Source organism: Mytilus trossulus, chromosome 11 (assembly GCF_036588685.1).
Source record: "Mytilus trossulus isolate FHL-02 chromosome 11, PNRI_Mtr1.1.1.hap1, whole genome shotgun sequence".
In the NCBI taxonomy this organism is placed as follows: domain Eukaryota; kingdom Metazoa; phylum Mollusca; class Bivalvia; order Mytilida; family Mytilidae; genus Mytilus; species Mytilus trossulus.
Window position 1 is genome coordinate 7,603,539 of NC_086383.1, and position 14,636 is coordinate 7,618,174.

General features: G+C 32.6%; 1 protein-coding gene across 2 annotated transcripts in view; it reads left to right on the plus strand.

The window, feature by feature from the left end:
* The window catches only part of LOC134690683 (structural maintenance of chromosomes flexible hinge domain-containing protein 1-like), an 82,359-nt gene that overhangs the window by 16,895 nt on the left and 50,828 nt on the right, over positions 1-14,636 (plus strand). For both annotated transcript variants that reach the window (XM_063550680.1, XM_063550681.1), the window contains exons 2-8: positions 5,794-5,872; positions 6,808-6,966; positions 7,656-7,738; positions 10,483-10,619; positions 11,106-11,244; positions 12,346-12,465; positions 13,662-13,825. In XM_063550680.1, the coding sequence (XP_063406750.1) occupies positions 5,794-5,872; positions 6,808-6,966; positions 7,656-7,738; positions 10,483-10,619; positions 11,106-11,244; positions 12,346-12,465; positions 13,662-13,825 (881 nt within the window). The remainder of the gene's footprint in view (positions 1-5,793; positions 5,873-6,807; positions 6,967-7,655; positions 7,739-10,482; positions 10,620-11,105; positions 11,245-12,345; positions 12,466-13,661; positions 13,826-14,636) is intronic.

The following is a 14,636-nucleotide window of genomic DNA, read 5'->3' on the forward strand; positions in this document are numbered from 1 at the left end:
CCATACAGATTCAAAACAGTTCATGTCTCTCAGTTTACTAATAAGCTGCATGTTTCTCCAGGTAACATCGTCACTAATGCGTACTTTGTTATTAAGGTTTTTTCTCTCTACCATCACTTTTCTTTTAACATCACTATTGAAAAGTCTAACTATCATTGGTTTTGGTCCAGGTTTGTCTGATGGTAAGCGGTGGATTGCAACAACATCCCGCTCTTCAAGGTGAACATTAAGATCCCTTCTCACAGTTTCTATAAAGTCTGATCGCAAATTCTGATCATCACGTCTGGGAAAGTTCATGACTTTGATGTTGTTTTTCCTAGAGTATTGCTCATTATAGTTTGCACTAGTTAATGCCTCTTGGTTCATTCTGGTTGAATCCTCTAAGCCTTTTTTGTTTTTAATAACTACTTCTCTGGTTTGGTCAATTTGTTTTTTAAGTTCTTCATTTTCTATTGATAAGGCTTCAAACTTGTTTTGCATCTCTTGCATTTCTTTCTGTACTGTTACTAATTTAGTGTTTAGCTTCTTATCCATAGTTGATTCAAATCTTTGAAATAGTTTGGTCACAATAGAGGTAACAATTATTTCTAAATCATGGGTTCTTACAAGCTCTTTTGTAAGTATGTCAAGATCATCTTTTTTGGTTATCCCCTGAAGGTTTGTTTTGATTTCATCAAGGTCCTTTTGTAGACTATTTAATCCACTAGTGTCCATGCTATTGTCTGACTCACTAGACAAGTCTGAATGAGTTCTTTTAGGTAATTTAGGTTGTGTTCTAGCTTTTGTTTTATCTAAATCCTTCCTGGCTGACAATAGTGTTTGAACAGTATTAGTGTTAGTAGATTTCTTTTCCTTAGGATTTTGTCCAGTTTTATTACTTGTTAAAGAATTGCCTCCAGTCATAATGTTGTTTGTCAATATAACTGCTCACAATAGAAAATCAATAATTCAACTCTAAAGATCCAAATGAAAATTCTTTAGAAGTTCATAGATAAGTAATTCCACATCAAATTTCTTCAAAACATATATATTAAGAATCCAAATTCACTTCTTCATCCTTTGGTATTGGTTTTAATAACTGGCACTTTGAAAAAATAACTAAATTCTGCAAAAACTGAGGAGCTGATTTTTATGGTGTTGACAGCTCGGCGGCCATATTTTAATTAATATATTATTAACCAGGATGAAATTAGTAATGCCAACTTGCCCCACTTATGGAAAAAGATGTTATCTCGTTGTACATGTAGATGAAATTCCGTTAACATTACTCCTGAAAGGAAAATGGTGATATAAAGATAAATATATTTTAAACTAGGATGAATTTAGCAATGCCAACTCGCCCCACTTTTCATGGAAAAAGTTGCTATCCCATTGAAAACCTTATAGAAACATCTTATGTTATTCCTTTTTGTTTTTGTTTAAATAGCAGTAAAAAACCCTGATGAATTGATTTAAGCCAACTAGCCCCACTTATGAAAAGTACAAGTCTGAATAGAGTTAAAGGCTACCACTAGCCCCACTTACGAATACAATAATTAAACTGTAATGAGAGACATTGGTGAAGATTATCCCCACTTAATTCCAGGTGGCGCTGTGGTAGATCAGGTCCAACATCTGTTTGTATGATAAGAAAGCCAGCATGCATTCATTGCCACATATGATACACCAATATGTGTATGCTGATAAGTTTTAATTAAAATAAATTCTTTTGTACTATTTGTATCTTATTCACTATTTAGTATATAAATGATAAATGTGTCAAATTTTGAATACATTCCCTCAGTGACTTTCTATACTTTACTTGGTATAGAAAGTTCCTGATTGCTGGATCTAAAAAAAAAACTCAGGAGTGCATGTGTATTATCATGCAGTGGTAGAAAAATGAGAGAGTTTTTTTTAACATACTCACAATTGAAGATATAAATTAAATGAATGTATTTCTTTCTTTATTATTTTTTTTAAAAGGAATGTAAAAGTGTTGTTAGATACATGTATATATTTATGAATATTTAATAATAATCAAATTGTTTACACAAATATATAAATATAGTATGATTTTTTTACTTGTGTTATTCTTTAAATAAATTTCATTAATTAAACTGGTAGAAATCTTTATACTTGTATATATGACAAATTAAAAACAAAACCTAGCTTTTAATTTCAAATTTGATGGTTTTTTTTCCATTAAGATACTTTAAATATTTTTAAATGAGAATCAAATGACAGACATAAAAAATTTGGAAATGACTGCACATTTTACAGCAAAATTAATAGAGATATATCTGAAACAAATAGGGTTAAATACTTTTCAATACAGCTCATCAATTTCTGAAATACCTGCGACTGGAAACAAAAAATAACTATTTTTTTGTCAAAGTAAAGTGTCATACCAAAATGAAAAGAGCAAGGAATCGCCTACAAAATGTTACATAAATAAAGTTCTCATTATTATAGTCTCCTTTTGACTGTGTTGCAGGTTTAATATTAATACGGGCCTAACAACTCATTGTAAACATGTCTCTGTAGTTTATTTTGACATGACAGTTTTCCTTTTTCAAGAGTTGAGTCAGTCAGAAGGCAAAAACATTAAATATGGAATATTTGTGTCGAGGTCACTTCTTTTTCTTGTCTCTTTATCATGTGTATTAACAGAAAACGATACAGTATAAGCACTCAAATGCCCATTTACATCCCGAAATAAACTAATCACACTAGATCTGTTCCGTACTTGTCTGAGGTAGTTTGTGTGTTAAATAGTGTTTGGCCAACAATAATGATTATTACTTTCAAATTACTTTTTCAAAAATCTTTAAAGAATTTTATAATTCAATGCTGAAATAAAAGAACTTCTTTTTATGAAAAATATTTCAAACCAGTAGTTTATACAATCTAAGATTGTTAAATTTTTTTATTTTTTTTTTAAATTACAAATTTATTTTATTGATTATTTCACTTCAGTTTTCATTTGTCAAAACTTGTAACTAATGTATGATTGCTCTGCAAAAAAAAAAAGATCACAGCAAACTAAACTGGTTTTGTCCATTCTTTTAGTACTATAGTTAAGTATATATGCATTAGCATTATATTTTCGTTATTTAACGTTTAAATGCTGATATTTTATATATTTTATTTAATGCAAATTGATAGTAAAAATGAAAAATAGATAGCAAAATAAGTAAAAAAAATAATATTAATATTGAAAAAGAAAATAATTCCCCCAAGTCATATATCATACATGTTATAGGACTATCAATTCTATGTGCTTTTTGTATTTTTTCCTTTTTGTTGCAAATGTCAAATTCTTATTTAAAAATGTTTAAAAACATTGGTCCATCTCTATAAGACACACCCAGGTACACAACATCAGTTAAAAGATATTAAGTAATAAAAAACTTCTTATTATAATTTGTATACAAATATAAACAATTCTCAATAGGATATAGATAAGAGATGCTGTGTGTTGGACCTGATCTACTGCACTGCCACCTGTGTTATCATTAAAGGGGAATAATTGACCAATGTTCCTCATTGTTCCCACTTAAATATGAGAACGTTTGAAATGCTTTTTTTTTGTTCCTTTCTTCTGCATAGTTGAAATAAAACAGAAAGAAGGTCGCAGAAAGTTCGACATAGGGATAGTGATCCGGCGGCGGCTATGGCGGCGGCGGTGTTAGCTCACTTCTTAAAAGCTTTATATTTTAGAAGGTGGGAGACCTGGATGCTTCATACTTTATATATGGATGCCTCATATTACAAAGTTTCCGTCAGTCACATGTACTATGACGAAATTGATATGAAATATTTTCGTCATTTCGAAAACCTTATAAAATACGAAAGTGACGAGCGCTAGCTAAATCACTGTATGTCCTTGACCTCCTTTTCATGGTTCAGTGACTATTTAAAAAAAAGTTAAGATTTTTTGAAATGTTAAATTCTCTCTTATTATAAGTAATAGGATAACTATATTTGGTATGTGCGTAACTTGCAAGGTCCTCTTGCCCGTCAGACAGTTTTCACTTGACCTTGACCTCATTTCATGGATCAGTGAACAAGGTTAAGTTTTGGTGGTCAAGTCCATATCTGAGATACTATAAGCAATAGGTCTAGCATATTTGGTGTATGGAAGTACTGTAAGGTTTACATGTCCAACTGGCAGGTGTCATCTGACCTTGACCTCATTTTCATGGTTCAGTGGTTATAGTTAAATTTTGTGTTTTGGTCTATTTTTCTTATACTGTATGCAATAGGTCTTCTATATTTTGTGTATGGAATGGTTGTATGGTGTACAGGTCTACCTGCCAGGTGTCATATGACCTTGACCTCATTTTCATGGTTCGGTGATCAAAGTTAAGTTTTTGAGTTTTGGCCTTTTTCTTATACTACATGTATATGCAAAAGGTCAACTATATTTGGTGTATGGAAATATTTTATGATTTATATGTCAGTCGCGCAGGTTTTATTTGACCTTGACCTCTTTTTTTACGGTTCATTGCTCAGTGTTAAGCTTTTGTGTATTGGTCTGTTTTTCTTAAACTATAAGCAATGCGTCAATTTTATTTGTTGCATGGAAGAATTGTTGGCTGTACATACCTACCTGGCATGGTTCATCTGACCTTGACCTCATTTTCATGGTTCAAAGGTCAATGTTTAGTTTTCTTGGTTGATGTTAAGTTTATATGACAGTTGTGCTAAAGCTTTAATATTAGGACTATCAACATAATATCAATGATTAGTAAAGAAGGCGAGACGTTTCAGTGTGTGCACTCTTGTTTTCGGTTTGTTTGTATTCTGTGTAGATTAGTTTTCATTAAAGTGGGGCGAGTTGGCAGACTTGAAAATTATATATTAATATAGATATTACCGTTTTTCATTAAGTAGGGTGAGTTGGCAGGAGCAATATTAAACATGATTTAACCCATTTCACATGTGGGGCGATTTGTTAAATCAGGGAAATGGGGAATGTGTCAAAGGGGCAACATACCAACCATAAAGCAGACTGCTGCTGCTGAAGGCCACTAATGGGTCTTCAGTGTAGCTAGAAACTACCGCACCTGGAGGCGTCCTTCAGCTAGCCTCTAAAAAATATATATACTGTTACAGTGACAATGGACATTATACTAAACTACGAATTATACACAAGAAACTAAAATTAAAAATCATACAAGACTAACAAAGGCCAGAGGCTCCTGACTTTGGACAGGCGCAAAATTGTGGCGGGTTAAACATGTTTATGCGATCTCAAGCCTCCCCTATACCTCTAGCCAATGTAGAAAAGTAAACGCATAACAATATGCACCTTAAAATTCAGTTCAAGAAAAGTCTTGAGTCTGATGTCAGAAGATGTAAAAAAAGAAATTAAATAAAATGACAATAATGCATAAATAACAACAGACTACTAGCAGTTAACTGACATGCCAGCACCAGACCTCAATTAAACTGATTGAAAGATTATGTCTTTATCATATCAATATCAGGCACAATCCTTCCGTTAGGGGTTTAGTATCATAAAATATATGAGAAGAACATAACCCGTGTCATGCCAACACATGGTTATGTTTAACAATATTCTTTTCCACAAGTTTATTTTACTACATGGAAGTTAAGAAAGAAAGTGATAATTTTTGTGATTTGAATCAAAAAGCCACTCTCATGAGGATGGAGAATTAAGATTTCTCACTTGACATCACAATGCTTTTTGATTTGTTCCTTACAAGCAAATCATTTCTAAATGTCTACACTTGTTAGTAAATTATATGTGTTTTGTATACAAGTACATGTATTTATCTTTTTCAGACTATTGGAATAAAGAAGAATGAAAAATTTGTCATTGCCACAACAAACAGAGAAGAAATTAAAGATGATCCATCATGGGGTAAAAGTCCATCAGTGCTAAAACTTAAAAAAAAAAACCCACCTAAAATGTTATCTAGTTCTTTCCATTAGCAACATGATGGTTTCCAATGAGTGGAGCTAGATTTTTTCACCATACAGCTGAGTGTTAAATTGGATACATGTTGCTTAGTTCTGTTTTGTAGACTTGTTTCTCTTTGACCTCTTTCTGTCGTCTTGGATGTTTTGCCATGACACTGTCAGTTTCCCTTTGACTCATGGGTTTTGAATGATTCCTTTGTATTGTATTGTCCACCTTTTGTTTAGATTCTATTAAAATGTTAAAAATACTAAAATACAAACTCCAAAGGTAAATTCAAAATGCAAAGTCTCTAATAGGGGGATGAGGTAGGGGTCTTGATTCATAAACTCGAAAAAAAGAATTCCTGGATCCAGAAAGGGTCAATCATGAAATCCACCGCTTAAAAACACCAGATCAGGAGTCCTGAAGGTCCTATCCCCCTCAGTAATAGAAAGGCAAAATCAAAAGCTCAAACACATCAAATAAATGGATTTTTGACTTGGTACAGACATTTTGGTGGATTGAACCTGGTTTTATAGCTACAATGTAGCTAGCTATATTGACAAGAAAGTTTGAAACAACAAACAAATGATAAGTGGGGGTACAGCAGTCAACATTATGTTATAGGTTTTTTTTTCATTCATTTAGGTTCAGATCTCTTCTGATTTATGTGCATATTAAAGGAGATGGCAACAAAAATCAAAAGTGAAAGTAGAGGTTAGCCATTGTTAACACATGGGTGTTATAACAACAGACATGTGTTTATACAAGACATGCATGTCATCCTCTAAATTATCAACTGTCTAAATGGAATTTTATGATATGAAAGATGTTGTTAGGATTATATTTAAATTACAAATGCGAATGATATTTCATATTTACATTTTATATTTCAGATATTATTGATAAAGGTGACACATTGTATGTATTGAAATCCATTAACCAAGAGTTATGTGCCCCTGCTAAGGAGAGAGTTAACTTCCTGCCTCATTATGATACCATTGTTAAGGGAGGCATGTATGAGTATTATGCATCAGAGGGACAGAATCCATTACGTAAGTATAGGACTTACCGTACATACAAGGGTGTTTAGTCAAAAAAGGTTCTCCTTGGTTATTTTTCACAATGAATGCTGCTGATTTTCAGCGAATCCCCCAAAATACTGGATTTTTTAAAAGAATGTAAATGTTGGGAATCAGTGTTATGTCAACAACAAAACTTTTTTTACTGTTCACATTACCTGTTATGTAGCACACATTCCTTTAAAAAAAAGACAACACATGTACTGTAAATTCTTTCATGATTGTGAGATTCCATTTTCAGTAGATTTCCTGGGTATAGGTAAACCATTAATGTAAATGTACAAAAAGATATAATTTTATTTCCTTTGGCATGAAAATAGACTTGGGCAAATATAGATTTTGTTTTTGTTTTTACTCAATGAAAATTGGTACCTTGGAAAATACTAATTCTACAGTATCATTTTATCCTCCAAAATATGTATGAATTATTTGCACCAGGACGCTAAATTTAACCCCTTTCCCCTTTTCTAAAAAGCAAAAAATAAAAATGGAAAAGAAAAGATAACAGCCATACTTTGTGTAAAATAGGTTCCACTCCAAACTATTTTTTTAAGAGTCATAGGTCATTCAGGAATCAAGTATAGGGTTAACAAGAAACCTGTTATAGATATTTTAAATACTAATGTAATTTTAGTTGGTAATTCTTATGCCTTCTGTTTTAGCCTATGCCTTTGCTGAATTGATAGATAATGCTCTGTCTGCAACAGCCAACAATGATGGACCAAGAAAAATAGAACTCAGATTGGTAGGTATAAGTCAGAGGCAATCAAAATCATTAGAAATTTGAAATAAAAGACTATTTTTACAGCATTTAGTTTGATTCAGGTGGAGAGGTGTTTTGAAAAACTTATGTTCTTTGATATAAGAGGCCTCAGTGGTTGAGTGGTTTAAGAAGTTACTACTGAAATCACTTGCCAGTCAACACTGAGGTTGTGAGTTCGAACCCCCCTCATGTGGGAGCACTCAACTCCAATCGTTATTAAAGTCATATGAAATGAGCTAGTGGTGAAAAATAGTGTTTATCCAATTCTTGAACCAACGCATGTATATATCATAAACTTAGTCCTCTGTGCATGATTTTATCGTTTTACGTAAATATATCGTATAATGGTCTGTAATGATTTAACAAATATGGCTGCTCATTATATGCCGTGTTTTGAAGCTGAAGTTTACCGATTGTCACCTTATAGTAAACACAGACCTGCCAACTACCCCGATTTTCGCGGTATCATCCCGATTTTAACCCCTCAAAATTAGTCAAAATCCCGATTTTCAACAAATATACCCGAAAAAAAATATTGTTTACCGATTTTGAAGTTTTTCTAATCAGTTTTAAAAAATCATTCATTTTACCTGGGGACATATTATGACAAGTCAATGACCCTACGCTAATCAACAGGTGTCATAATTAGTGGTTGTATGTAATCAGATTACCTAATTGGTCGTAACAGTCCTCAAAATTAATTTGTAGACACAAATTTGGTCATACAGCCTTTCAATTTTAATCAATTTATCATACTGTAAGTACAATTTGCAACATTTGCTATAGTTCCACAGCAAAATCATAATTAATTGAAAGATGAGAACTGTAATGAACTCTTAAGAAAACATTGTTTATCTTAAAAAATCTGTTTAATTTTTGAAACCAGACATCGTGTGTCTGTTGATTTAAAATCGACGCCATTTTGTATACACTTCTACTGTGTTACTGTATAAGCCTCCGCCGGTAAGAGCACCTCTGAATACAAAGAAAGATAACTCAAATTTTATCCATTTTCTCATTGATACTAATAAGACCATGAGTAAGACTAAATCAAAATTTGTCTTCATCCTTCTTACTTAAGGACATGTACATGTAGTTTTAGGTGTTTTGAGTCAAGGTTCATAGATGAGAAGGTCTTTGGAGGGAGGAAAGGGGGGTCTCTACTTTGAATCCTTTATTTTTAATGCCATTTTCTCTTTTCTCCACTGAGTTATTTTGTCAATTTTCTAAATTAATAGTACATATCATGCAAATAAAAGAAATCAAGGCCTTCAAGCTCATCATTAGTATACAAAAAAAAGAGAAGAGAACTTCGACTATTTTAGGAGTAAAAAACAATGCTCACAGAAAAGTCGCTAAAATTGTAACCCTTATAAATCTTGTCGAGCGCTAAATCCCCCCAAATCCCCCATGGAGATTTTCAAAAGTAGGCAGGTCTGTAAACAAATAACAAAAAGCATGGGTCTTGAGCACATGTTTAACATGTACAGACAGATAATTGTTTATTTTAATGACAGATCCAGGCGTATTGCGATCATCAGATTTTTACGAAAGGGTCACACTCAGGTCACTTTGCATACGGAAAATATGTTGGCGAATTGCTTCCTCGAAGCCAGCAATTAAAAATAAGTAAACTTCTAAAAGTGGACAAGTTAAAGAATTTTCCTCAGAAAAAAGTATATGTACATAAGTTGTATAATGAAAACTATCCATTTAGTTATAAACAACATATGCATGATTTTTTTTAATTTGAGGTTTCATATGACTTGAACTAGGATTGTCAGTTCCCTATCGAAGTTCAGTGGCTTTCTTTGGGCACTCCAGCTTCCTCCACCAATAAAAACTGGCTGCCAATAAATAGCCTAAATGCTGTGCTTTAAAAGGGGTGTTAAAACACCCCAAAATTAAAAAAAAAGGTGCCCAAAAAGACATACAACATTTAAGTAAAAAAGAAAAAAAAGATTATGTGGTATCTTTCCAAAGCAAAACAGTTATCACAATAGTTCACAATATAAACCTCACAATAAAAGGAATTTGGAGTTTTTTTGGGGGGGGAATTTGCCCCAAAGTGGGTCAACAGGTGCAAAAAGCGTCAATTTTGCCGATTTTTCACCCCTTCTCTTGACCCAGAAGACCCAGGGTTGCTGGTTCAGGTATCCAGCTGTAGCCTGCGTGCAGAGTTGACCCTAGTGAACAAATTGACCCCAACAGTTGTTAGGTCGGAGTGAATCTGATCTTGATTCATCAGTCTACAGAAGGTCATTTGGACCCAAAATACCGAATTTCACGATTTTTGCCGATTTTTGACTTCGAATGGACCCAAAACCGGAAGTAGTTGTTTCCTATGCGTATTTCAATAATAATAATGATCAGTAGTTATATGGCCGTGGGTTTGCACTATCTTTGCCAGTTTTATGCCTCTGAACTTCTTGGGTAAGATACAGATGTGAAGCCTACCCCTCCAGAAAACCGAGTTTTAGCCAATTTCAATTTTCCAAGTCCGTATGTGTGCTCAAAATGCTATTTATACATGAGAAAAGTGAATATGGATAGCCTCAGGTTGAGGGAACATGCATAACTTTTAAAATAAGTATCATAAAGTGGACTTCTAAAAGTATGGAGCGCCATTGGAGCCAAATAACGGTTAGTAGGGTCCGCCCGTCAAAAGACCGTCACCGCATGGTAAGGGTTAAGAGTAAAAAAAATAATTTCTTTTATTATTGTAGCATTTTGATGAGAAGAATCCAAAAGATAATTGTATATTTGTGATAGATAACGGAAAAGGTATGACCCCTCGTCAGCTCAATAACTGGGCGATCTACAGACTGTCAAAGTTTATACGTAAAGACAAACGAGATAAAGTGTGAGTAGCAAGACTTCTGGGTCTATATATATATACATTAAATTTGAGTAGCAAGACCTCTGGGTCTACATATATACCTTAAACTTGACAGTTTGACATGGGTTACCTGTTGTCAACTCATTTAATACTAGAAATCTGTAAACTCAGTATTTAATACTGTCTCAATTGAGCCTTTAAGTGCTACTTCAAGTTAAAATTGTATTGAATATTTTTTTGCAATATCCATTCAGAACACTTCACTCAGAAATTCCCATTAAATCATTAGAGATATTACTTCATCTTGCACAATTATTATCTCCCTTACAAGTTTTCATTTTGAATTGGTTTCGAAAATATACTTCAATTGTAATTGTAAGCATGGTAAGTGATAAAAATATGTTCAAAAATAGTTGTTTTGTTGATATTTTATGGTTGAATTACTGATGTGAATTTTCAAACATGAATTCCCATATTTTATATTAAATTGATTTTGACTTTATATTATAGGAGTTTTATAGAGACAGAGGATGAAGATTCTAACAGTTCCCTGATACAGCCTAATGTTCCCCTTTCACTTAACAGTGATATATCCTACTTTGGTGTTGGTGGGAAACAGGCTGTCTTCTTTATTGGTACTTCAACCAGGGTATGTAAGATGTAACATCTGGACTATTCCATTCAAGGGAAACTGAAGGGTAGAAACAAGTTTTCTTTCCTCCTCTCCACCTTTTATTTTAATGGAAAAATCATCAAAGATATTTGAAAAGGTTGGAATTTTGTTTAAGTGATCACAGTGATCTGAATAGAATCCCTACATTAAAATTCCTATGTAATCTTTTTTTTTTGATTGGCTTCAATATAAAATAAAAAGATGTGGTATAATTGCCAATGAGACAACTCTCAACAAATAGCACAGAAATTAAAAAAAAATATAGTTCACTGTTCAGCCTTTAACAATGAGTAAAACCTGTACTGCATAGTCAGCTGTAAAGGGCCCTGAAATGACAAATGTAAAACAATTTAAACCAGAAAGAATGCCGCCTGATTTATTTTAAAAATAATGAACGATAAACAAAATATATATGTTCAGCAACTTATGACAACCCCTGAATTTCAAGATCCTGACTTCGAACAGGCAAATACAAAATGTTGCGAGAAAAAACTAGTTTGAAGACACCAACTGTTCCCCAACCTGGGACACTGGTTTAACAGTTCAACATAAAAACAAACTATAAAAATCAGTTGAAAAGCTTTTGGCTTAATTCATCAGATGTATATTTTGATGTATATGTTTCAATATTCAGCCCTTACTGCAGAAACTATCTATTGCTCCTACAGTTCTACTTTTTTAATATCTTTCATTTTAAGTCTATTGAATAAACTTTCATGCAACCTACAGAAGTTTTATACAAAATTTCCCCAGAGTTTATCACTGAATAATTTAATTTTGGATGTAACGCATCTTCTGATTGGCTGACGCTATTTTGTTATGAGCCCATAGACATAATTTAGTTATGTGACTGTGAAGTCATCAACGTATTTTCCTGGTTTTCTACGGTTTAAAATGGAATTTAGAATTAAATTCTAAGAAATGACTAATTTTTTTTCTGTCTATTCAAAATAACATAAAAAATGTGGTACACACTGTTAAATAACCCGTTACAACAATCTATTTTATTTCTTCATAGACAGAAAAAATATTACAGTCATTCCTTAAATATATAATATGTTCATCTTTATTTAACAGATGATATCCAAAGCTAGAGAGTCTAAGGATGTGCATGAGCTGACCATATCTAAGGAGGAATTTCAACAGAAAGAACTTAACCAAGAGGCAATTTACAGTGGATTTATACATAATAGAAAGGTAAATAAATCATAGATATAAATGCAATCATTCTGGGGTTGAAGTCATAAAACTTTGCTCAGTGCTCGGAGCACAAAAATCATGCTCGAAACATGAAATCCAGTATTTTGATTGTTTGATACTTGAGTACGAGTACACAAATCGTGCTCGAAATTTAATGACCACAAGGCCTGATTGGAGGACAACAAGCGTAAAATTCTCTATCTACCTGTCTGTAACTTAAAGAAGCTGATTTTGTTGGTTAACTCAATTTTATACAGTAAAAACCATTAGACCAAGCTTCAGATACAATATAGATATCATTAGTTATTGATTAAATTTTGTTATTAAGAATATGTTAACCTCTTCACAATTAGATGAACAACCTATGAGTTAACCATGAAGATAATCATTTAAAAACCTTGCTACAGTCCAAATACTATTGTGAAATAATAATACACCTCTGCAAGGGACTTGTTTACTTTCTGTAAACTTGTCCCATGAAATTGCTTTCAAATTTTTCTGGTAATTTGGTATCAATATCCATCTTAGCATGCCTTATTTTGGAATGTGTTTTGTTAAAGTCTGTAGCTCCTCAGCTTCCTGTTGAAAATAATATTTTTCAATGTTCAATGTTATTTTTGTCACATCTTGATGCTTCTAAAAATACATGCATGTTATATAGGGGCACACTGAAGCCACAAGGTGAGATATTGTCTTGCTGTGTAGAATTGTCCTTGGGATGTTTTCTCCTCTTTGGTCAGGTTGTTGTCTCTTAGACTTTCCCTGTTCCCATTCTCTATTTTATACACATATTTATTGTTATTTTTTTCAGGGAATAACGAACTCTTTTAGCATAAAAGTCATTGGATAGGGGTTCTGTGTAATCACATGTTTTGTATCTCTCTTCCTGTTCTTGAATTTTTTGGAAGGATTTTTATCCAAATGATTCATTGTTACACTTATTTTGTTGTATATTATACTGTGGATTCATTTACTTTTTGTGGGTATCAATTTCCATGGGTCAAGGAAATCTTGCATTTTGTTGGATATTTGAGTCATGGTTTTGTCTCAGTCTGTATACAATCCAATAGCAAACTTTGTGATTCCTTGAACATTTAAATTGGTGGTTGACATATACCAACGAAAACCACGAAAATTGATATCCCATGATTAATAAAGAATCCACAGTTGTAATAATATTGTATTTTTATAAGCCAGGAGATGCCAGCCATATTTCTACAGACGATGAAATTGTGAGAAATGTTATTCACGAAGAAAAGAAGAGAGAGAATTTTACAGTGGTGCAAATCAAAAATATAAATCCTGACCATCTTACTTATCTAAAGTGTAGAATCAAAGATTGGACACGACAATTAGCGTAAGTCATAATTTGAATATATCAATTGGCATATATGTCATATAAAAAAGAAAATGGGGTATGATTGCCAATGAGACTACTATTGACAAAAGACCAAAATGACACAGGCATTAACAACTATAGGTCACTGACGGCCTTCAACAATGAGCAAAGCCCATACCGCATAGTCAGCTATAAAAGGCCCCGATAAGACAATGTAAAACAATTCAAACGAGAAAACTAATGGCCTTTTTTATGTAAAAGAATGAAGGAAAAACAAATATGTAACACATAAAAACATAAAATTTATTACTTGGGGAAAATTAATGTAATTGGTAAGTTGTTATTTAAGAATTGAATGCTTCTTTTCGATATTCATTGGGGTTTAAAATCATTGACTGAAGTACATTTTGTATGAAGCGCAGAAGTGCTTCATTCTAAAATGTGCACAAGGTCAACGTTTTAACAACCCTATGAAATTACTAAAGGAAGCATTCAATACTTATAATTACTTTTTTTCCCCGCTATGATCATGAAAATATGATTCCTACCAAGTTTTCTTTTACTTACCTTGTTTACCTATGCACTTCATTGTAAAAGCATGTGTCGTCATAAATGTTAAAATTCATTTTGAAATGAATGTCGATTTCAGAATCTTGTGAGATTGCTGTCAGCAATATATCAGAATAACGTATTATAATAAAACGATTTAAAAATGATAATTAGTTGAATTTAGTACTTGAACAATGAAAGAATTGAAAATTATACAGAAGTAGTAAAATCATTGAGGTAGAAATTTATAGTTGCCTTCCCAGTAAAATGTCATTGTAAA